This window comes from Giraffa tippelskirchi, chromosome 13, assembly GCF_054371585.1.
Source record: "Giraffa tippelskirchi isolate mGirTip1 chromosome 13, T2T-mGirTip1v1.2.pri, whole genome shotgun sequence".
NCBI lineage: Eukaryota > Metazoa > Chordata > Mammalia > Artiodactyla > Giraffidae > Giraffa > Giraffa tippelskirchi.
Genome location: NC_137287.1, coordinates 50,528,265 through 50,553,688, shown reverse-complemented (window position 1 = coordinate 50,553,688; position 25,424 = coordinate 50,528,265). Strand labels below are relative to the sequence as shown.

Below are 25,424 nucleotides of genomic sequence, written 5' to 3'. Positions count from 1 at the left end.
GAAGGAGAATGCTTTCAATTTTTTGTTGTATTTTGTTAAAAGAGATATTTATACTTGTCAGTAAATGGCAGTTATTTTAATGGCGCTTCTCTCCACTGTTTGCCTGTTCCATCCTGGACTTTCTTCCCTCTTCTGCTTTCCTGTTCTTCTGGAAATTTCAAACTGGACAGACCCCGGGAAAAAGCTTCTCATGCATGCTGTTGCACCTAGAAGGTTTACTTCACTGATCCTAGTCTCATACTCAAACATCTAAGACCACCTTTGTTTTGTGTGTGTCTGTGTGTGTTTGTGTGGGTATTTCATAGTCAGGGATGCACTGCTGACATTTGTTGGGCATCACATCTGATTTTCTGTTACCCTAGGAATTCTTTTTCCCTCACACGACTCTCCCCCATCATATATGTATTTTCCACCTTTGGCTCTGCTGCTTGTCTCAGGCAAATCTTGGGTAATCCCTGTAGAGCACAGCTGGTTCTTTTCTCTTGTTGACTCTGAAACATTGGTTAGTTGAGAAGCACACATCTCTTGGACCGCAAGGAGATCCAACCAGTCTATCCTAAAGGAGATCAGCCCTGGGTGTTCATTGGAAGGACTGATGTTGAAGCTGAAGCTCCAATACTTTGGCCACCTCATGCGAAGAGCTGACTCATTTGAAAAGACCCTGATGCTGGGAAAGATTGAGGGCAGGAGGAGAAGGGGATGACAGAGGATGAGATGGTTGGATGGCATCACCGACTCGATGGACATGGGTTTGGGTAAACTCCGGGAGTTGGTGATGGACAGGGAGGCCTGGCGTGCTGTGGTTCATGGGGTTGCTCAGAGTCGGACACGACTGAGTGACTGAACTGAACTGAACTGACTGAGCACATCTCTTGCCGCTGTGTTCTCTTGCTCAATAGCACGAGGACATAGAATCACCGTGGAGTCAGGACCGTGGTCAACCTTGGTTGGTGCGTGGACTTTCTGACATTGTGGGCTGTGGGGCTGTGGGCTGGCCCTCGACAATAATGGTAATGGGTTACAGCCTTCAGGTTATAGCTTATATCAGTTTTCTGAGGTGTCCATAAAGTAGCATGGACTGAGAGGCTTAAACTACAGAAATGCATTTTCTCATTGTTTTGGAGGCTGCCGGTCTGAGATAAGGTGTTGACAGGGTTGGCTCCTCCTGAGGACCCTGAGGGAAGGACTTGTTGCCTCTCTTCTCAGCTTGTAGGTGGCTGACCGCTCCCTGGGTCTCACGTCATTTTCCCTCTGTATGTGTCTGTGTCTGAATTTCTTCCTTTTATAAGGACACCAATCCTATTGGATTACGGCCCACCTTTAATGAATTCTTTTGACTGAATCACCTCTGTGAAGATTGTCTCTAGATACGGTTGCACTCTGAAGCACTGCATAGCTCTTGAACATATGAGTTTGGAGAGGGACACAGTTCGGTTCATTGTGTGCCCGCCTGGTAGAGGAGAGCTCAGAGGGCAGCAGGGTATTGGCTCTATTCAGATACTTGAAGAATTGACTCTTGGAGAAGCAACTAGATTTTGGACTACTTAGATGTTAAAACTAAATGATAGCTGCATATGTAGAAAAAAAGTACTGAAACTTTCTAGCTAGAATTATCTGACCAAGTTTACTTGTGAAAAAGATTTCCCTATTAAAGAGAATACTTACTGTGAGCTGCACTGCCCAGTAGAAATATAAAATAAGTCACACTGCAAATTTAAAATTTTCTAGTGCCTTATTAAACCAAGTAAAAAGAAACAGGTGAAGTTAATTTTAGCAATATACTTTATTTAACCCAATACATTGATTTTCATGGGCTTCCCAGGCAGCTCAGGACAGTAAAGAATCTGGCTGCAGTGCAGGAGACCCTGGTTCGATTCCTGGGTTGGGAAGATCCCCTGGAGGAGGGCATGGCAACCCACTCCAGTATTCTTTCCTGGAGAATTCCATGGGCATAGGAGCCTGGCGGGCTATAGTCTGTGGGGTCACAAAGAGTCTGACATGACTGAGTGACTAATGCTTTCCCACTTTTATTGATTTAAGTGTATAATCAATATAATAACACATCTTAGCCAAGCTTGTCACATTTCAAATGCTTTGTGGTCTCAGGTGAGCCCATATTCAGCAGCATAGGTAGAGAGCATGCCTTCTCAATTGGGACCAAATCATCTCCAAAGAAATGAAAAATGGTCCTTGAGGGATAAAAACTTACTCTTTTTATTTTATATAAAGCACAGTATACACACAACATCTAAATAGATATTCAGGACATCTGTGATGTTAACATTTCATGGAGGATGATTAGAAAAATAGATGTCAAAAAAAGCTCTCAGCAGGTCAATAATGAAATAGCACTGAGTGGCAGTGGTGTAGAGTCTGTCCTAAAGGTTTAATCCCAGTACTACCCTTACTAGCTTGGACAAGTTAGTTAAATTAAGCCTTATTCTATTTATCTGTAAAATGGGGATAATAATAGTGTCTACCTCTTAAAACTTAATAAATACCAAAAGAGAAAATCCATTTAAAGTTTAAACTGCAGCTCAGACAAAAATGTTTAGGATGTGTCTGTTATTATTTGGTCAGGGAGTTTTGTAAAGAATATTCTGGTATCAGGAGGGAGTTTGGACTATTTTGTCACTGCTTACCAGTTTCTTTAGGACATTTTATTTATTTATTATTAAAATATAGTTGATTTATTATGTTAGTTTCAGGTGTACAGCATATTGATTCAGTGTTTTTATAGATCATACCCCAGGATATATAATTTATTTTATAGTCTCATTTTCACATTTCATCATTTTAGTGAGATGTAATTGTCGTATAACATTGTATTAGCACATGTTATTGATTTATATCAGCACTTGTTGTTTAGTCGTTAAGTCATGTCTGACTCTTTTGTGACCACATGGCCTGTAGCCCACCAGGCTCCTCTGTCCATGGGATTTTCCAGGAAAGAGTACTGGAGTGGGTTGCCATTTCCTTCTCCAGGAGATCTTCCCAAACCAGGGATTGAACCCATGTCTCCTGCTTTGGCAGTTGAATTCTTTACCACTTAGCCACCTGAGAAGCCCTTATATCAGCATACTGATGAGCAAATCATGAGCAAATAAAGATGTCGTAGGATTTTGTTGATTTTAGTATTGATTCCAGTGACTTTTTCTTGTTGTACTATCTTTCATTTTTTTCCCCTTTATATTGAGGTTTTATGGAGGCCTTTTACTTTGTTCCTTGACTGTCTTTTATTTGATCTAAAATCTTTTTCGGGAACTCATGTAAACAGCAAAACAGCAGCTTCTTATGTCATTATAATACATTTCACTTTTGAGGTGATAGGGTTGAGAGTGAAATGGTTTCTATCAAGGAAAGAGAGGTACATAGAAGTTTACTGTACATTATCCACAATTACTAACTTAAGACAGTGTGTTTATTAATGTTCTTTTCAAGGTGGAAGTTTATTGGAAAAAATACCTTATAACTTTAAATAAGCAAATTAAAGTTGAATTCCTAGATATAAGCCATTTACTTACAAGAAACAGTGATGTCTACATTTTAAGCTCACTGGTGTTTCTTGGCATTTGCATCATTGTATTCCTGACATCACTGAAAACTTAAGTTGAAATGCAGATTCTCAAACTCTATTCCAGTTTGAGAATATCCCCTAAATGAGAAACTTCAGAGAAAGGGCTCAGGAGTCTGTGTTTTAACAAGTCCTCCCTGTAAATCTGATGCACCAAAAGTTTGAAAACCACTGTCCTATGGAATAGACATATAGATATTGATGGGGAGAGAGAGAATAAAAACTAGACCATATAAGAGTTATCTCCATTATTCTGCAGTGAAATGCTGCAGTTGCCTTGGAAATGAAGGATGGCCATGTATTTCAAACTTCAAACTAGAGCAGATATTCTGACAATTAAGGATATTTGATCTCTGTGTCTGGTGTCTCTATTTCTGTTTTGCCAATAAGATAATTTATACCGTTTCTTCTAGGTTCAACATATATGCAATAATATACAGTCTTTGTTTTTCTCTTTGTGACTTACTTCACTCTGTATGACACTCTCCCGGTTCATCCACATCTCTACAAACGACACAATTTCATTCCATTTAATGGCTGAGTAATATTCCACTGTATATATGTACCGCAACCTTTTTATCCATTCCTCTGTTGCTAGACATTTAGGTTGCTTCCTAAATTGGCTATTGTAAATAGTGATGTTGTGGACATTGGGATGCATGTGTCTTTTTGAATTATGCTTTTCTCTGGGTATAAGCCCAGTAATGGGATCACTGGGTCATATGATCGTTCTATTTTTAATTTTTAAAGGAACTTCCATACTGTTTTCTGTAGTGGCTGTATCAGTTTACACTCCCACCAATAGTGCAGGAGGGTTCCATTTGCTCCATACTCTCTCCAGAACGTACTGTTTGTAGACATTTTGATGATGGCCATTCTGAAAATGGTGAGGTGATTTCTTATTTTAGTTTTGATTTCCATTTCTCTAATAATGAGCAATGTTGAGCATCTTTTCATGTGAAGCTTTTCACGTGTTCATTGGCCACCTATATGTCTTCTTTGGAGAAATGGCTACATATGCCATAGCACAGGGAACTCTATTTAATGTATTGTGTTGACCTGAATGGAAAAGAAATCCAAAGGGGAGGAGTTATATGTATACATTGACTTCCCAGGTGGCTCAGTGGTAAAGAATCTGTCTGCAATGCAGAAGATGCTGGAGACATGGGTTTGATCCCTGGGTCAGGAAGATCCCTTGTAGGAGGAAATGACAACCCACTCCAGTATTTTTGCCTGGAAAATTCCACAGGCAGAGGAGCCTAGAGGGCTACAGTCCATGAGATTGCGAAGAGTCAGTCATGACTGAGCAGCTGAGCATATATGTATATACATATAGCTGATTCATTTTGCTGTACAGTAGAAACTAACACAACATTGTAAAGCAACTATGTGCCAATAAAAATTAATTTAAAAAAGGAATACTTGAGGTCTGGGTTGAGTGGCTACTTCGGTGCGGGGAGAAAATAGACCCTTGCTGCTATGTGGGAGGTGCAAAAAAACCAGGTGGAATTGAAAATGGATATTCTTGTATTTCTGGGTTAGATCCTGCTTTGCATGGCAAGAATGCCAAGTCCTACCTGATCTTGGAATGTTAGAGGTGATTCTGGAGGAAGCAGGCAGGGAGCCGAGATAAATGATCATTTAGCAGAAGAACTGTGGCAGGAAGAGTAGGGTCAAAAAATATTGAACAAAGGAACTTTAATTTTGAAGGAGGAGAAGGAATAAGCTAGAAATAGCAGTATCTGAAGCAATGAGGCAGCCTAACACAATGTTCCAACATATGCATTTGAGCAGTTTTCCTCTGCTAACTTTAAGTATCTGGTGGTCTGGGATCCTGGCAGTGAACTGTCACCAAGATTTTGATTAGAATCTTATCAAATACTCTTGTCAGATACTCTGATAAGAAAAGGAACTGACATGAGAATGACAAGTTACATCTACAGGTTAATTGCAAATTTACCTGGAAATGGGGTTGTGTGTTCTGTGAAGCCTGATGGTAACTTTTATTTTGCCAAACTCTGGAAGAGTAGGTGATATAATGGAACGGAAAATATTGCTATGATTTATTGTAAATATTGCTCTGAACTTTTATGCATGTAATCTCATAGGAGAAGCCTAAAATGTTTTAAAATTATTCTTCCATTATAATATCACATTTGTTTCCAAATGTCTTTTTTTTTTACATTTAGAAATAATTTTGGAATTTTAAAATTCCAGCTGAAGTTCTATGCAACAGCACAAGCCTTGTAAAGGATATTTTCAGACTGCATGTTAAGCATGAATCTTAAGAATATCAGGATAAAACATAATGGCAGTTCCTCAGAAAATTAAATATAGAACTATCATATGATCCAGTTATTCCACTTCTGAGTATATATGGGAAAGAATTAAAAGCAGGGATGCAAACAGTTATTTGTATACCATTTTCATAGCAACATAGTTAACAATAACAGAAGGTTGGAAACAACTCAAATGTCCATCGATGGATGAGTGAATAAACAAAACGATATATACATATAATTGAATATTATTCAGTCTTAAAAAGGAAGCGCATTTTGACACTTACTGTGACATGGATGAAGCTTGAGCACATTATACTGAATGAAATCGACCAGATACAAAAGGAAAAATACTTGTATGATTCTACTTATGTGTGTGTGTTAGTTGCTTAGTCGTGTTTGACTCTCTGCAACCCCATAGACTGTAGCCCACCAGGCTACTTATACGAGTTTTCAAAGAGTAGTCTGATTCACAGATATAGAAATGGTGATTGTCACGGCCTGGGGCAAGGAGGGAATGGTGAGTTAGTGTTTATTGAGTGTGGAGTTTGAGTTTGGGAAGATGAAAAGTTCTGGGGATGGGTGTTGGGGATGGGTGTTGGTCATGGTTGCATAGCAGTGTGGAAGTACATTAAGTACTTTGCTTAATGAACTTAATGAGCCTTACACTTAAAAATGTTGAATTTTATATTATATATATATATATATATATATATCCCAATAAAAAGCATACTGTGATAATTATTTAATATTTTAATAAATCAACTTTTAAAAGTTACTACAATAATCTACTACAATAATAATAAATATTTTTATATGCCAAGAATTGGTCCAGGTGCTTTACCCAAATTACCCTATTTAATTCTAACTAAAAAACTCTGAGGGAGGTATAATTATTATCTTATTTTTTTTCCCAGTTGTTGTTGTGTAAATTGAGGCACAGGGAGGGCACAGGCAGTGATTTGAGCCCAAGGGGTTGGCCTCCAGTTACAAGTTGACCTGACTTTTAGAATAAAGCTTACCATGTGCACAAAGCCTTAGATCTGCTCTACCCATCAGGAAGATAACCCCAAATTCCAACATTATCTCTACAAGTTCTAAATTTATTACAGATCTTTTTGATCAAGAGGATATGACATACCACAGTTATAATGTGTATGAAAAAGTTGGAATAAACTGGTTATTTATGTCTCTTTAAAAAAAATGCAATTCCTGCAAAGACCTCAGTGTTTCAGTATAAAAATCCATATCCAGTGACATGTGTTTTTTTGTGCAGATGGTATGCCTCTCTGAAAATTGCCAAAAGAAAAGAACACATATTTTAGAAATGTTAAATATTGTAATTACAATGCAGGCAGTTTTTGCTTTGTAATATGCATGCTTTAAACTCAGAAGACTGTCTATGATGTTTTATTTTATTGTGTGAAATTTAAATTTGAAACAATTTTGTGTATAAGATGGCCTTATTTACTGTTACCTTGGAAATAGCAATACCTAAATGCTGTGTTAACTCTCTTTAGTACAATTAAGATCATTTTATAGAGCAAATGTAATTTAAAATAATATCCTCAAGCATGGATTTTAATTAATTTTAGTCATATAAAGTATGTAATGTTTAGTGTTATATTTGGAAAACTAAATATAGCTTTTTAATAGAAAACATGCCAATGCCTTTAAAAACGTGCCTCAATCAATAAATACGCGTATCACTGACCTTTTCCTTTTTAAATAATATTCTAATTATGAGTAGAGCATCTCCAGTTATGTAATTAATAATCCTATGATGTTAAAGATATCATGTTTAGTTTTTTGAAAGTTTTACTAATAATTGATGATCTTGGAGAAACTCTTAATTATTAACTTGTTAAGTCATTCCCAGATAAGACTTTCTACTGTGGCACATGTTGATATACACGTATTTTCTTACACTTCTAGGACTCTACTATTGTTACTCCGATTATTTTGAGGACTGACCCTCAGGGATTTTTCTTTTACTGGACAGATCAAAACAAGGTAAGAAGTGAGATATGTCTCTCTTACATTTTCCAGTGAGTTGTTGATTTGCAAAGTATTCAGGTTTCTATTTGTTTCATGGATGACTCTTTGTAATTTATTTAAAGATTCTACTTAAAAAGAACGCCTAAAATGGAAATGTCTGGAGAGTTTCCAAGGACTGTAGCCTGAAGTATTAGATGTGCTAAATCCTAGAACATTTGGCACTTTTCAGGACAAGAGCATGGAACTGTGAATTGCATTTGTTGTAGAGGGAAATTCGTTGGTATTGCTGCTCTAAGTCTCCCCCCAGCTCTATCCATAGGGAATGAAGAAAATGGATGCGAAAGCCCCTGTGACCCCATGACTGTAACTGTGACTTTCCCTTTCTCTTCCTTCTGCCATTTGTTGCTTATTAGGGTTCTCCCAGCCTCGGCAGGAGTTTGGCCTTGATAATTGGTTCAAATTAGAAAATCAGGAATAAAATTCCTTTAGACTATATCTTTCCATTTTCAGGAATTTTTTCCTGTTTTAGCTTTCTGTCCACCATATCATAAATTTAGAATCTCATTTATTATAGAACCAATTGAGCTGATTCCATATTGAATTATTAAAAAGTAGAATGTCTATAGATCATAAAATTTATTTGGAGTTTAACAGGCAGTTAGAACAGAATATTCATAGAAAGTGGTTATTATTTCAGTAGACAATGCTCTGGTTCTGCACTTGAACCTCCAAGGCCACCAACCACAGAATATTTTGTCCTGTAAGTTCTGATATTTGGAAAGATGGGGCAGCTTTTATTGAGAGTGCCAAAGTAATACTGAAATGATAAAATACCTGGACCAAATTATCAACCTTTTCACATCCTGGTGTTACTCCTCTATATCCAGGGTTACTGGTTGTCAGCCTAGCTTTCTGCCTTTGGGGGCAACCTGGACTTCAGTGAGTAATGGTATAGGGACTGCTCTGTACAGTGGCTCGTTTGGGATCAGGCTGGAGCCTGGGGAAATTCTTAGGGGGCTGGAAAGTAATATACGGCCCCCAGGGTCAGTCCTGAATGTGTCTCTTAAACATATCTTCCAAAGGACAGATTTTACCTTTGTTGTCCTGGAGTTACTTTCTGAATATGGGTGCCCTATAGTCACCTCTGGTGATAGACCACAGACATAAACCCCAAGCTAATGTCAAAAACCGGGTTTGAGTAAGATTTCGTACTGACTGTTCATGTTTATTACTGGGTGTGTTAATCACTTTGGCTTTGACATTCTGTTTGGTTTCCTGCTGTTATGTATAAAACAATGGCTTGAAAAGGTTTTTTTTTTCCTCCTAAAGGCTATTTTTAGAACTGTTGAAGCTATATTCATGAAAGATATATTTATAATGCCTAGAGCATTTTTAAAGTTGGGTATTTGTACAAGAGACTGGACTGTCAGTTTGATTTTTCAGCTTGTAAATCAAGCTTCTATAAAAGCAGCAGAAGATATTTTGGGTATTTTAAATAATTCATAGCAACTCAGTTAAGCTCCCCTTCAAAACCAATCATAAATATTTCTTTGTTTAAGAAAGAGAAAGTGTTTAGGACCAGAAGCTCTTTGATGTACATCTCTTGTTCCATGAACCCAGTATTTTGACTCATGCTTATTTTCAAATGTAGGAAAAAACACAGTTTTTGAATACAGACCATTTACTCTTGGTTGTATTGCAGTTTATGACCAGTTGAAACAGATGTTGTGGTAGCAATACTTCTGTCTTTTTATTACTTTTCTTTTCGTGATTATCAATCTTTCAGTTCTAGCCAAGAGATGGTAGTTTCATTTTTCACTTTCTAAGTCAACCATCAGTCATATATCAGAGTTTGGAGGTTTGTTTTTTTAATGATCATATATTAATATCTAAAAGATGAGGTGATTTAAGAAAAAAATGAAACTTTACATGATTCCAAGTTTGTAATCTTCTTCTGGCTTTAAGCCCAGTTCTAGAGCCAGAGCAAGTGATGAATCCACTTCTAGGAGATGGACCCCTGTGAGTGATGTATTGGCAGCTTAAATTCATGTGAGCAGAAACGGTGCTTATAGATGAGTGGTGGCAAGCAAACTTGAAGTCCATGTTTTTGCATAACATTATTTGAAGGGATGGGCTGAATGTTGCAATCATGATATTGCTTAGAGGCCCACTTTCTTTAAAATATTTTAATTGACAGTTAGTCTTGGTGATGTGAATCTATCACACGTACTACAGAGTTTACATCTCAGAGAAAAAATATGATACTTTTTAAAGTTTATCCCCTGATTCCCTCCTCGCCTCTGCTTGAAAGCTTGCATTGGTATCTGTGTGATTCACCTCTTCTCCCTGGAGCTTCTTCTTTCGTCTTTGTCCATGTTTCTCCTTGGTCCATGAAGCCTGTGCCAAAGTCCTTTGTTTTTTTAAATTTTTATTTATTTTTAATTGGAGGATAATTGCTTTACAATGTTGTATTGGTTTCTGCTGTACAACAACGTGACTCACCTTTAAGTATACATAGACCCCTCCCTCCAGAGCCTCCTCCCACCTCCCCCCTGTCTAAGTTATCACGGAGCACTGAGCTGAGCTCCCTGTTTTATAAAGCTCTTTAATTAGTGATCAGGTGAAGCCTAGTCTGCTCAGAGGTGAGCTGAGTGGCTTAAGAAATAAAGAATATTGTTACAGGATTTTCTTTTTATAGCCCTGGGGGAGAATCCTCACATTTGATGGGTTCTTATCCAGGTCCTCTCTCTGGTCCTGATCACACTGTACCATGGACCACTGATTTGAAGCCATTGGTTTCGCTCTCTGTGATCCTTGACACATGTCCTGTAACCCAGCCTTTGATTTGCCACCATAGAATTGATAGGTGGCAAAGAAGATTGATAGCCCAGATAACAGATTGAAGAACTTAAAAACCAGAGCTGGCAAGTAACTTTTAGGTAGCAGAAATGTGCTTTTGATGAAATATTGAAGGCATGTTTGGGGTTTGGTGGGGAGCAGATTAATATGAACATCATCTTAAGGGAAATGTTCATACTTGGTACCAGCCCTGGGCTTATTCTAATCATTCTTTCCCTTTTAATGTTGGCTCTGTAAATTTTATTGACTGTAATTAACAGAAATGAGTTTCTGAATATGACTGTCTTAAGCGTGGGTGTTTTTCTTATGTCAGTGTGTGTCATGTGAAGAGGATCAGTTTATTTGTAATCACGAGTGAGAAGGGGCCCTTGTACAGGCTGGGCATGGAAGAGGTTTCCTTCATTAAATTATGACTTTTCTTTGGAGCTATGCCATGTCAGGACCAGAAACCAATGTAGGAAGGGTTATCCATGAAAAACATGTGAACTCCAAGAGGAATCTGTATGGGAGCCAAAGAAGAAAAGTGGGGTCCATGTAAAAGGTGAACCCAAACATAGTCTGTTAGAATATGAAACAAAGTGGACCTCAGCCTTGCAACCTGAGGCCCTACTCCTGGGCCAAGATTGGTGTAAAAATAAAACTGGACCACCAGTTCAGATCCAAGAAGTTCAATATAGCTTAGTAAACTCTTCCCTGTACCCCTAAAACAGGAGCTTGGTGAAGGGGAAAGAGGACCACATGATTACATTAAAAAGGAAGAGGAGGAGAGATACACATTTTAAAGGAAGAATTCCTACTACTTGATCTTTTTCTGTTATAGATATTTATTTTTGTTTTTGTGGATAACCTACAAATATTAATAGGCTCTTTTTGTAAGAGAGTAAGGCAATGTTGATGTCCTCGACTCCTCCCCACCATTGACCACAATGTTAGTCTTGTCCAAAGTCAGCTGCTGGTGGGACTTGCCTGGTGGTCCAGTGGTTAAGACTCTGTGCTCTCACTGCTGAGGACCCAGGTTTGATCCCTGAACAGGCAACTAAAACCCCACCAACTGTTCAGTGCAGCGTGAAGTCAACTGCTGGTAACAGCTTCATGGTATCTTTTCAGGTCTCTTTTTAATGAATTTGTGTGTATATTAACTATGGAAATATTTTGTTTTGTTTATATCCATCTGTATCCTAAATAACATTGTTCTATTTTTACTTTTCCACAAACTTGATTTTCACTTTACAATATGTCTTACAGAACTTTTCATGTAAGTACATGTGTATCCATTTTATTTTTCTTATACCTCTATCATATCCCCTGGAATGGCTGTGTGTTTAGTCACTCAATCATGTCCAACTTTCTGCAACCCCATAGACTGTAACACACCAGGCTCCTCTGTCCAGGGAATGTTCCAGACAACAGTACTGGAGTGGGTTGCCATTCCCTACTCCAGGGGATATTCCTGACCCAAGGATTGAACCTTAGTCTCTTGCGTCTCCTGCATTGACAGGTGGATTTTTTGCCACTGTGTCACCTGAGAGGCCCAGGGAATGGCTGACCAAATTTTATTTAACAATAAAATATTCTCATTGGTGGGCTCTTGGTATTTGTTTCTAGTTTGGGGCTACAGGAAAACAATCTTGTACTTTGGAGTAATACTTCGTCTTATGTATCTCTCTCTGAGTATATGGGTCAGGCGTCCCTGAGGTAAATTTTGAGAAGTACAGTTGCTGATTGAAGGCTATATATATCCTAAATTTTAGTTAATGGTTGTGTCATTTTATAACTTTGCCAGTCTTGTGTGAGAGGAACTGTTTCCTCAATCCCCACCAACACTAAGAAACATTTTAATTTTTGTCAATTTGATGCAACCATTGTATCTCTGCTTTAATTTGCTGTTGCTTGCTTTGCTAGTGAGCTGTGTACATTTTCCAGCATTATGGGCAATTTCTGTTTCTTCTTACATCAGTAACCTGCTTAAATTCTTTGCTTTGTGTTGAGAGTTGTCCATTTATTCTGGATGTTAATCCTTTAGCTGTTAGGGATATTTCAAACACTTTCTTCCTGTCTGTGGCTTGTCTTTGAACTTCTTAACTTTTATGCGTGACAAAAGATGACTTGACATTTTCAAATTTGATATATTCACATTCCAACATTTTTTTTTGCTTTTTGCTTTATTCAAGATTTTTCTTATTCATCATCCTCTTATCCATCATTATTACTAGTTTATATTTTTAATTCATGTAAAATTGTCTTAGTCCGTTTGGGTGGCTATAACAAAACACTGTAGAATGCGTAGTTCATAAGTGATATATTTCTCACAGTTCAGGAGGCTGGAAGTCCAAGACCAGGGTATCATCATGGTCCAGAGAGACCCCTCTTCTGTGCCGCAGATTTCTCGTGTCCTCATGTGCTGGAAGGGGCTAAGGGTCTCTGTATTGGTGCTCAGTCGCTCAGTCGTGTCCAACTCTTTGCGGCCCCATAGAGTGTAGCCTGCCAGGCTCCTCTGTCCATGGGATTTCCCAGGCAAGAATACTGGTGTGGGTTGCTATTTCTTCCTCCAGGGGATCTTCCCGACCCAGGGATTGAACCCAGGTCTCCTGCATTTCAGGCAGATTCTTTACCACTGAGCCACCAGGGAAGCCTGAGGATCTAATCCCATCAAGGAGGACTCTGCCCTTAGGACTTAATCACCTCCCAAAGGCCCCATCTCCTAATACCATCCTTGGGCATTAGGTGTTCAACATAAGGATTTGGCATGGAGTGTGGGGACGTAAACATTCAGACTATAGCAATCATATCATGTATTTTGAGGACTGGTGTTCTCAGAAATCTAATTTCTTCAAATGGTTAGTCCGGTCTTTGGGTGGTCCCTGTTTTTTCTGGTTGGAGCTGGCTCTGATATCACTATCTCCCATGTAATCTTCTTCTGGCTGGGGTGTGGAGCATATGGGAAGTGTGAACTATGATGGCAGGTTGTCCTGATTAGATGGTCTCACTTTACTCCCAATGCTGACACCTCACCACCTGGTTTGGGTGGTCCAGATCTATTCCTGTTTTAATGCTTGTGAGTTTCTGGGGTGTCACCTCCTACTTTATTTTTATTCCATTTATCTTCTGTCTTCCATGCTTTCTGATTCAAGAAATACAACCCCTTCTGTTTACCCATGATCCTAGATTATAGACATATGTTTGTTTACACCTGTGTAGTCAGTCACTTCTAGGGAACAGAACATGGGGAGGACTCCACCATCTGCTCCCTCTGTTGTCTTGTTTTGGCCTATGATTTTGCATGAGACACCCATTGGGAATCCTTGCAAAGCGGTAAGTTTCTATTAATGAAAACTATAGACTGCCTCCTCTTTTAGTAACCTTATATTTCTAGACCGAGTTCAAATGCAAAGTTCAAAAATTAAATATTTACGTGTTACACAGTGATATTTTTCAGCAAAGAAGTCCAGAGTTTGTAAATATTTAAGCTGTTGTGTTATAAACCTCTATAATAAAAACTAGTAATATCATGTTAAAAAATAGTCTGGGCTCCATAAAGAACCACCAGGCACCACAGATTTTATTAATCATTGTTTATCAATAGCACTTCGTCTTTCACACACACTTCTCTAGAATATCCCAGAAACATCAATTTTGAACTTTCTTGTCTTTGGTAATTGGGGTAGGACACTCAGCCATCTATTGAGTGCAACGATGTGATTGTATGTAAATTAAAGGATCAAATCTACCCACTTTTATTTGATAGCTTCCCCTGAACCCTGAAACAACAGCTGATTTATCTCAGAAAACAGTGCAGAGCTGTGAGTGTCACTGCTGGAAGGCTGGTGTCATCACTAGGTCTGCAGCAGAGCGCCAGTCATTGCCAACAAGCAGCAGCATCTGTGGATTAAGTCTTTTCCTTCACCTTCCCCAGATTTCCTTCCCATAAAGAAGTTAATAGAAGCAATACAGCCCAAAATCTAAACCCAAGTCCTTACTGCTCTTGTGGCTGAGAGTTGGACCCCAGTGGCCAGCATTTGCATTCCTTTGCTTTTTCTGACCTCTGAAGCTCATAACACTGCCTGGGAGCTGACACCCATACAAGAGACAACTCTACACATGGACATCACCAGATGGTCAATACTGAAATCAGATTGATTATATTCTTTGTAGCTGAAGCTGGAGAAGTGCTATACGGTCAGCAAATCAAGACTGGGAGCTGACTGTGGCTCAGATGATGAACTCCTTATTGCAAAATTCAGACTTAAATTGAAGAAAGCAGGGAAAACCACTAGACCATTCAGGTGTGACCTAAATCAAATCCCTTATGATGATACAGTGGAAGTGACAAATAGATTCAAGGGATTAGATCTGATAGACAGAGTGCCTGAAGAACTATGAACAGAGGTTCATGACATTGTAGAGGAGGCAGTGATCAAGACCATCCCCAAGAAAAAAAAATGCTAAAAGGCAAAATGGTTGTCTGAGGAGGCCTTACGAATAGCTGAGAAAAGAAGACAAGTGAAAGGAGAAAAGGAAAGATATACCCATTTGAATGCAGAGTTCCAAAGAATAGCAAGGAGAGGTAAGAAAGCCTTCCTCAGTGATCAAGGCAAAGAAATAGAGGGAAACAATAGAATGGGAAAGACTAGAGATCTCTTTAAGAAGATTAGAGATACCAAGGGAACATTTCATGCAAAGATGGGTACAATAAAGGACAGAAACGGTATGGACCTAAGAGCAGAAGCAGAAGCTATTAGGAAGAGGTGGCAAGAATACACAGAACTATATAAAAAAGATCTTAATGACCCAGATAACCGCAATGGTGTGATCACTCAGCTAGAACCAGACATCCTGGAATGCGAAATCAAGTGGGCCTTAGGAAGCATCACTACCAACAAAGCTAGTGGAGGTGATGGAATTCCAGCTGAGCTGTTTCAATTCATAAAATATGATGCTGTGAAAGTGCTGCACTCAATATGCCAGCAAACTTGGAAAACTCAGCAGTGGCCACAGGACTAGAAAAGGTCAGTTTTCATTTTAATCCTAAAGAAAGGAAATGCCAAAGAATGTTCAAACTACCGCACAGTTGCACTCATCTCACATGCTAGAAAACTAATGCTCAAAATTTTGAATATTCTTTGGCATTATTTTCCTGGATCTCTTGCTTTTTCTGTGAGCCAATGGATGTTGGCAATTTGATTTCTGGTTCAAAAAGCAAGAGAGTTCCAGAAAAACATCAACTTCTGCTTTGTTAATTACATCAAAGCCTTTGACTGAGTGCATCAGAACAAACTGTGGGAAATTCTTCAAGAAATGGGAATACCAGACCACCTTACCTGCCTCCTGAGAAATCTGTATGCAGGTCAAGAAGCAACAGTTAGAACTGAACATGAACAACAGACTGGTTCCAAATCAGGAAAGACATCAAGGCTGCATATTGTCACCCTGCTTCTTTAACTTATGTGCAGAGTACATCATGCAAAATGCCGGGCTGGTTGAAGCACAAGCTGGAATCAAGATTGTTGGGAGAAATGTCAGTGACCTCAGATATGCAGATGATACCACCCTTGTTTCAGAAAGTGAAGAGGAACCAAAGAGCCTTCTGATGAAAGTGAAAGAGGAGAGTGAAAAAGCTGGGTTAAAACTCAATGTTCAAAAAACAAAGATCATGGCATCCGGTCCCATTACTTCATGGCAAATAGATGGGGAAACAATGGATACAGTGACAAGCTTTATTTTCTTGGGCTCCAAAATCACTGCATGTAGTGGCTGCAGCCATGAAATTAAAAGACACTTGCTTCTTTTAAAAATAGCTATGACCAACCTAGACAGCATACTAAAAAGCAGAGATATTGCTTTGCTGACAAAGGTGCGTCTAGTCAAAGCTATGGTTTTTCCAGCAGTCATGTATGGATGTGAGAGCTGGATCATAAAGAAAGCTGAGTGCTAAAGAATTGATGCTTTTGCACTGTGGTGTTGGAGATGATTCTTGAGAGTCCCTTGGACTGTAAGGAGATCAAACCAGTCAGTCCTAAAGGAAATCAGTCCTGAATATTCATTGCAAGGACTGATGCTGAAGCTGAAGCTCCACTACTTTGGCCACCTGATGCGAAGAGTCAACTCATTAGAAAAGACCCTGATGCTGGGAAACATTGAAGGCAGAAGGAGAAGGGGACAACAGAGGATGAGATGGTTGGATGGCATCACCTACTTGATGGACATGACTTTGAGCAAGCTCTGGGATTTAGTGATGGACAGGGAAGCCTGGCATGCTGCAGTCCATGGTGTTGCAAAGAGTCAGACATGCCTGAGTGGCTGAACTAACTACCTGACCAAACCACCTGACCAAACAAGTTTGATGGGCAAATACCACAAACTTCTGGATGGCATAACTCAAAGGTGCAAGCTTTCTGTTTTTTCCTAGTGCACTCCAGGGGCAATAGGCCCCTTTACCCTCAGAACACACTCTTCATGGGCTTCCTTCCTTTCCTGTCTATTCCACATGTGTCCTGGAGCCACCTCTAAAATAAACTCATTTTACTAGATTCCTCGTTTAGGAACTGCCTAACATGGATCCTTAATGTCTAACAACTTAATGCTCCATAATTAAGGGAATTAAAAAGATTTCTTAGTAAGAGGCACCATAACTAGAACCTGTTAGGTAAATTCTTTGTTTTAAGCTGGGAGGTTTTTTAGATGAGTCTTGATTTGGGAGGCCAGAACTTGAATCCTGACTGATGTGGATTGAAGTTCTAGTTCTACCTCATGTCCATTGAGTCATATCTGGTGAATCTCTTCAACCATCTGAGCCTCCATTTCCTCACCTGTAAGACTGAGTATTAACTTTCTCAGAGTTGCTATTAAATATGATACATGAAGTGTGTAGCACAATGCTTTGTTGTTGTTTAGTTGCTCAAGTCATGTCTTACTGTTTGTGACCCCATGGACTGTAGCCTACCAGGCTCCTCTGTTCAAGAACAATGTATGCTGAACATTGTCCAATAACAATGTTTACTGCTTTGTAGACTCAGTCTTTGTGGTGGCTTTTTTAAGATTTAATTTTTAAATTAAATCAAAACTTAAAATGTAAGTTTTTCCTTAAGTATGGTTGACAAATAAACTTGTAAGATACTTAAAGTGTGCCTTGTGGTGATTTAAAAAAAATAAAAGTAAAGAAATTAATATACATATCCATTGTGAAAGGATTTCCCGCATCCAGTTAGTTAGCACGTCCATCACCTCCATCACCTACCTCACTTATTTTCTTCTTTTTTTTTGTATGTGTGAGAACATGTAGGTTCTATTTTCTGCAAATTTCATTCATATAATACAGTATTATCAACTATATTCACCATATTACACATTAGATTCTCAGCCCTTTTTCATTTTATAGTTGAAAATTCATAGCTTTTTCCCAACCTCTTCCTAGTTCCCGTGGCTTCCCAGGTAGTCAGTGGTAAAGAATCTGCCTGCCAAAGAGGAAGACACGGATTCGTTCCCTGGGTCAGGAAGGTCTCCTAGAGAAGGAAATGGCAACCCAGTCCAGAGTTCTTGCCTGGGAAATCCCGTGGACAGAGGAGCCTGGGTGGCTGTAGTCTGTGTGGTGTCAGTCAGACACGGCTCAGTGACTGAACCACCATTGCCCTGGTCCCATTGTACCCCCACCCCAGCACCCACTTTTCTACTCTCTGTCTCTGTGAGTCTGACACCTCCCTACCTTTGAAGGTTTCACATGTATGTGATGCCATGTCATATTCATCTCTCTCTATTTGGCTTTATTTCACTTGACATAATGCCCTCAAGGTCCATTGTGGTAGTTTCTATTATTGGTATATAATTAACAGTTAGTCTCTGACTAAACAATTAGTCCCTAACTAATTTTTAGGGACTACAAACATTCTGTTTTGAAAGCCAAGTGACTGTCTGTTTACATATATTTTTTCTTCTTCTTCAAGGTAATAGTGGTTGTTTCCTGTTTAGACTCTGTTGTGGTCTTTGATCTAAAGTATTGAGCCTTAGGTCTGTTTGAGCAAACAAGGTGTTTATGTATTTCATAACATTTCAGGAGCAGAACTATGGAAGGCAAAAGAAGGGATTTATTGTTGAGAAGACTTTCCCGCTGAGGGTAATCCACTAATAAATAATGCATCATAGGTGAAAGGTTTTTGACCCTCAGGAATTGGAAGCATCTTGTGGAATGAGCTTAAAGATGATTTAAAAGTCTTGGGCAGGAGAAATGCTATTATTCACAAGCAGAATTGGTTTCCACCATGCTTGTCTGTGTCTTTTTTCCTAAGATAATCACTTTGGGATTTTTCACTGCTGTATTGGCACCAGGCAGCTCCTCCTTCTCCATTCCAATAAGATCCTGAGAGAGTAAGCTTGCAGTTATTTGTGAGTATAATTTAGATAGTGGTTTGTTGGATTACTGAGGAACAAGCCACTTTTCATCAATTTTGCTTCCAGATTAAGCTTTATTTATTTCCAACCTTTCCTTCACTGCTGCAAGTCCCAGAGTTTTTGCCTCAATGAGCTCGAGCTAGTGTAGGACAGCCAGATGCTATGATTGCTTAGCCTCTATGTAGATGCAACAGAAGAACAAGTTGTTAAAATGGAAGTCTTTACCAGGTTGTGATTCATGGTCTTTTAGTAAATGTATTTTAAAAGCAAGCTGATTATTATGAAATGGCATCATTGTACTTTCTTTAGAATCGTTTTTAGGCTGTTAGTGAATTAATCTGATTTTCGTGTCTCTATCACAGCACTTCATCAGGCCGATAACAACAGCAGTGCTCATTTTAATATGTTGTAACTAGAGTTTAGAAATATATAGCACCCTGCCTTTAATTCAAACTTCATTACCCCTAATATAATTTAATTACAGAATGATGCCTCAGTTTTACATGTTGCTTATATTTAGCTCTTCCTAGTCTTGTAGTAGCAATTAAATTGGATGCTTTCCATGCTATGAAGTTATTATGATGGGTTATTTCTACCTTTTGGTACAAAATTAGTTTGAGACACTGGATTAAAGGAATGTGTAGAGGAAGTACATCTGTATTGTTCATAATTCTATTTCTTGTTATGTGGAAAACCCATTTGCCCTTATTGTGAATAAAATTCCCAGACACTTGGTATTGACCCAATGTCCTGCTTCTTTGCTTTAATTATAGATGTTGTAGATAGAGTGAGCATATTTGGTTGTCCTCTAGTTCATTTTCTTGCCAATGCAAAATTGTTTGATTCTACTGATGGGGTTCTTGTCAACTCTTTCCATATTTAATCAGCATGACAAGCCTCTTTTTTCCATCTGCTAAAATAAATAAAGGTGGAAAATTGAGTCATTTAAGTATTTACCAAAAATAGACCAAAATAAAAATTTTCCATTTTTCACATTTTATCTTTACTTTGTTTAAATAACTTTAAAAGGTTAAACAATCTAATTATTAGGAACTTGGTGTCACATAAATCTCTTTTCATATGCACTAGTTCAATTTGCACACACCTTTTATCTATTGTTATTATTACTGTTATCATCATCACCAATAATAGCAATCACATATATGGGGTTTTCTGCATGGGGTTTTCTGCACACCAGTCACTGCTGTGGTATATGTGTGCATGTGCATGCCGGTGTATGTGTGTGTGCACACACATACACATTCAGTCATTTCCACGAACCTATGAGGCCAGGCCTCTTATCACTCCCATTTCCAGGTGAGGACATTAACATGTACACAGAGTGATGACCCTCGTTATACAGTTCATGAATAGAGATGGGAATAGAATCCAGGTAGCCTGGCTGTGTGTCCTGGCCCTTAACTTCTTGCTTTTTAAAGATCTTGTTTAATTTGTAAAGTTATTTTTCTCAGATTTTTTTCCCCCTTAGATCTGTCTGAAAAGAAATCTCAATAGGCATATTGCATGTGCAAGGAAAAGGCAAACAATGTGAAGTGGTTCTCAACTTGGGCTGCTCAGGGAAACATTAAAATCACTGCGGGAGCCTCAAAAATTGTTGCTGCCTGGGTCCCATCCCCAGAGAATCTGATTTAATTGCTCTGGGGTGCAGTCAGGACCTTGGATTTTTTTTTTTTTAAACGCTCCTCGTTTGATTCTAACGTGCAGCCAAGGTGAACACTGATAGGAAGCAAACTGACATCGCACATCAATTCAGTGAAGTTCCTGAGGGGTTTTGCTCACTCTGCCTTTCCTTCTGTGGCCTCATTTCTATCAAAAGTCAGACTCAGCTTAAGCACCCAGAGGCCCTACAAGACTCTGAATTATTTAGCAACAATTGAATAATATTCCCTATACTGTACTTAGAAAGGCAGGAAATTACTAACATTTTTTAGAAAGAATCTTAGTATCCAAGATTGAATCAAAATAGATACTTTTGTTATATTCAGTTGATTAAAATTCATTTAATTTTCCATTCCCTGGATGTTCTAAGTAATAGGTATTCATTTTATTTTTGCTGACCATGTCAGCATTCATGCCTGTTTATTAACCTTTATGTTTTTCTAGATCTTCTGTTAAACCAAGTTGCTATTTGAACATTTATTAAACTAGCTATACTTTTTTAAAATTTTTTAATTAATTAATTAACTTATTTATTTAATTTGTTTTGCCATACATTGACATGAATCCACCATGGGTGTACGTTTTCCCCTTCCAGAACCCCGCTTCCACCTCCCTCCCCATCCCATCCCTCTGGGTCAAACTAGCTATACTTTTGAATAAGCAAATGTGGTTTTAAAAATGACTTTATATAATTATATTATATCTCGAACTTGTTTTGTTAATACAAAGCAGATATCATCTTGGTAAATTATGACATCATGTCATTTCTTCTTAATTTGTAGAAATTATTTCTTTATTGACACATTAGCCCAGCAGGGAAACCAGAGACAATGAGGTCATATACAGGTGTGATAGGAAGCTGTGATATAATCAGTTCTAAATAATATATTTAAGTGGTAAAAATCCATGTTTCTCCCATAAGAATTTTTGGTTTTTACTTCAGTCTTCAATATGCAGTTATGAGAAAGATTTTGCATGAGACTTCTCTTTAGTGTTGTGCATGGTGAACAATGCACCTGGTGAAGTGAATGCCTCAATGAAAAGTTTTATGGGGCAGAACCAGTTGCTATACTAAGAAACTAAGTGTTGTGCTTATATACATAATGGATTCTATTTTTAGATGAACATATGTTCCTATAGCCTGGCTTCCTTATGTAAGAGGCCAGCAGTTTCAGCCCCACATTGTGAATATTGAGACTTAGATGATCAGAGGAGATGGGGCTTTAGGTTGTGAAATTTTCATCTATTTTAGCCCTAACATATTTCATGACTGGGGGAAAAATTAAAAACAAAAAAAACAGATTAACATATACACACTACTATATATAAAATAGATAACGAACAAGGACCTACTGTATAGCACATGGAGCTATATTCAATATTCTCTAATAACCTATAAGGACGAAGATTCTGAAAAAAATATATATGTATAACTTAATCACTTTGCTGTACACCTGAAACTAACGCAACATTGTAAATCAACTGTGCTTCAATAAACAAAACAAAAACCTAAACAAACAAAATTCTAAAACATTTTCAGCTTTTTGGTGTTTGTAGGGTGAGTTCTTCCAGAAGCTGACCTCAAAACAAAGATTAAAGTTCAAGTAGTTTATTTGGAAAGTGAGCTCCCAAAGCATGGACAGAGCAGTGGGGAAGTGAGACAGGCAAAGGAAGGCAGCGATAGAGGGTGAATTATCAGACACCCATTAACACTCTGGGCAACTAAAACTCCATCCCACTGGGAGCTCTGGGCATGGAGCACACCCCAGAATTATCTTGATTGAGGTAAGAGAGCTTGATATCTACCACCAGTTCCCACTTGTCTCATTTGAAGGCAGCTTTGCCCAGGGCTGTTCTGTCCGCCAACACCTCTGCCAGCTCCTCTCTGTGGCCAAGGAGCCTGCAGACCAGTGGCCCCAGACTTTGAGAAAGCTCTCAGACAAAGTTGCCTTTGGAAGCTGTCAGTGGGCCTGCATGGATACACGTGGCCACGAGCAGCAGCGACTACTCTGAAGGCTTTGATTTTAAGTGAGACTTAAAAACATCTCTACCACGAGTGCAGACAGAAGAGTTAACCAATTCACAGGCAGAGATCTTGCTTTGTTTGCATAACATATTAAAATGTAAAAGCCAGCATTTAAAAATCTGGAGAGTTCATATGCAAATCTGAATTTCTCAGAAAATCAGAAGGCTTGGCAACTTTTGTTGCCATACCACCATGGCCACGTGTGGCTACCTGCATCAGATAGGGCCTGTGGGATCCAGCCTCTTTCATTTCAGCTTTTGAGTGTAGAATATCAGGTGTCTATGGCAATATCCTTTACTGGAAGCTTCAATAAGCTAATGATTATGAAGGCTCCTGTGGAATGCAGTCAGTTCTGCTACAGTGGGCTTGTTGGATTACTGTGGCATAAAGACTGATTTTACAGTAGAAAATGGCTGAAGGTCAGCAAATCCAGGCCTTACTCTTAACTGCCAGAGCAAAGTAATTGATGCCCCAAGCCCATTTCTTCTCTATGAGATATGGATTTGAAGTGTGTGAGCTCTGAGGTCACTCTGAGCTTTAAAAGGTTATTATTCTAAAATGACTTTCACATGGCATTGTGCTGTGTTAGATTTATCAGTATGACTCCTTGGCAAAGGATTTCATGTTGAATTGGGCCATTAATCTATAGGAAATAAAAATGGTGGGCTCTGGGACACCAAGCAGAATGACTTTCCTTTGTGGAATGAATGGGGGTTGACTACATCACCAGCTCAAGGCAGTGGGCGCTGACTCGCTTAGTCAGCTAAACCCACCCTTTCCCCGCTGTAGATCTGCACTGTCCCATAAAGTGGCATGTTGAGTTTTACACTTGAATTATAATTAATTAAAATATGAAATGCGTTTCCTCAGCCGCACTTGGCCACATTCCAAGTGCTCCATAGCCACCTGTGGGCAGGTAAAGTTAAAGAACCTTTCCATCACTAACAGAAAGTTCTGTTGGGTATCACTGCATAGAGATTGGATCAGGAATGGTCTAGTCAAAGCCAGTGAAAAGTGAATGTTTCCTTGAATTTATGGGGAAAGACATTTCTTCTCTTGTGTTGAATCATGTCCTGTAAAGATGTTTTGTGGACCTGACTTTCATATTTTGTTCCCTTGGATGAAGATGTTCGGGTGCTTCAGATACCACTTTGGGAGCCTAACAGGTAGGCTGATCCCACAGAAGACAAACAAGTGAAGGACCAGATCCTCAGTGATGTCATTTGAGATGTAAATCATACCGTCTCAAATCCATGAGAGAATGAATCTCCTTCATTGTCTAAGCTGGTTTCAGATGGGACGTTGTCCCTTTTCAGTCAAGATTGCTAACTGAATCATAGGACATTCATGTATTTGAAGGAAGGCAGGGACTCGGATATCTAGGATCCAGCGCATCTGGCCCATAAATGTGAAAGAGGGAACAGAAGACAACGCTTCTGCATTTTCTCTACAATTCCCTGTGTGAGACATCTTTGTATGTTGTTTTGTGCATTTTTCTGTGTGGAACTGTAGCTCTCAGGAATGGTTGTAGTACATAATTAGAGAAGAACATATATTGAGAAACAAGGAGAGGGTGAAAATTTGTGCAGCAAATGGAAGTTTGTATATTGTATATTGAACTTTGAATACTGTATACTGTATATTGTATATTGTCTAATATACAAATTGGATTTCATAATTGGTCTCAATTGTACCAGAAGGACTTCTAGGGAAGGAAAGGAGAGCTTATTGGTAAACCACTGTATTGCACGCATCATGCCCATGTGCCTTCTGTAGACTGTGTTGTTAATTACTCTGTTGGTTTTCCCCATTTTGCACTGGGAAGCCGAGGCTGTGGCAGGGTAGCTGCCCCCAGAAGGCTTCCCACCCTGCCAGTCTAGAACTGGGCCCTTCCTCTGCCCCCCTGGCATGCCTCATGCTCACCTTCAGCTTAGCTCTCATCATGCTCTGCTGATTGTGTCTCATTCATTATGCTTGCCTAATGCCTCAGGAAGTCTTTGAATTCAAGTGCTTTATCCAGTATGGTTGGCATGTCTAGTCCACTGCTAGTATACCATGATTGCTCAATCACTGCTGATCAAATGAACAAGGTTTAGCCAGCCTGTGCCACTCACCTAGGACCACAGGCTGCCAGGGGGTGGGAAGCCAAGTCTGTCAGGACCCAGAGCCAGTGGTTTTCCTGACTCTTTCTCATTTATTAACACCTTCTCCAGCTGCCTCACCCCCAGTAGATTTTGTGACCGACTTCAACTTCGTGGAGGAGAGAGGGAGTGTGGCGGCGGGGGGTGGGCGAGGGGGAGTCTCGCTAGCTGCTTCCTGCTGTGAGTCCCCGAAACCCACCTTCACCTTCATCTGCTCTCTCCTCCCATTGCCCTCCTCCTTTCCCAGGCAGTTCCTACCTCTTTGGTCCTAGACCCTGACTTCCCAAAGATTTTGAACTAATATTTATCCCTTTTATTTCATGTATTATCAATATTCCCCCTTTCACCAGATCCATACAATCTGTCTTAAGCATGACAAGCCTGTCCCACCTCTAAAGAAAGCTTTAGGCACTCTCTTGACCCCAACTGGCTGCTTTCTTTTCTTTCTCCTTGTCATTCAATAAGCATCTTTAAAGACTTGCCTG

The 25,424-nt window shown here is 39.1% G+C and overlaps 1 protein-coding gene across 1 annotated transcript in view; it reads left to right on the top strand.

Annotated features, from left to right (window-relative positions):
* The window catches only part of PLCB1 (phospholipase C beta 1), an 859,183-nt gene that overhangs the window by 15,748 nt on the left and 818,011 nt on the right, over positions 1-25,424 (top strand). Inside the window, exon 2 of the mRNA XM_081559124.1 lies at positions 7,789-7,866. Within this exon, the coding sequence (XP_081415250.1) occupies positions 7,789-7,866 (78 nt within the window). The remainder of the gene's footprint in view (positions 1-7,788; positions 7,867-25,424) is intronic.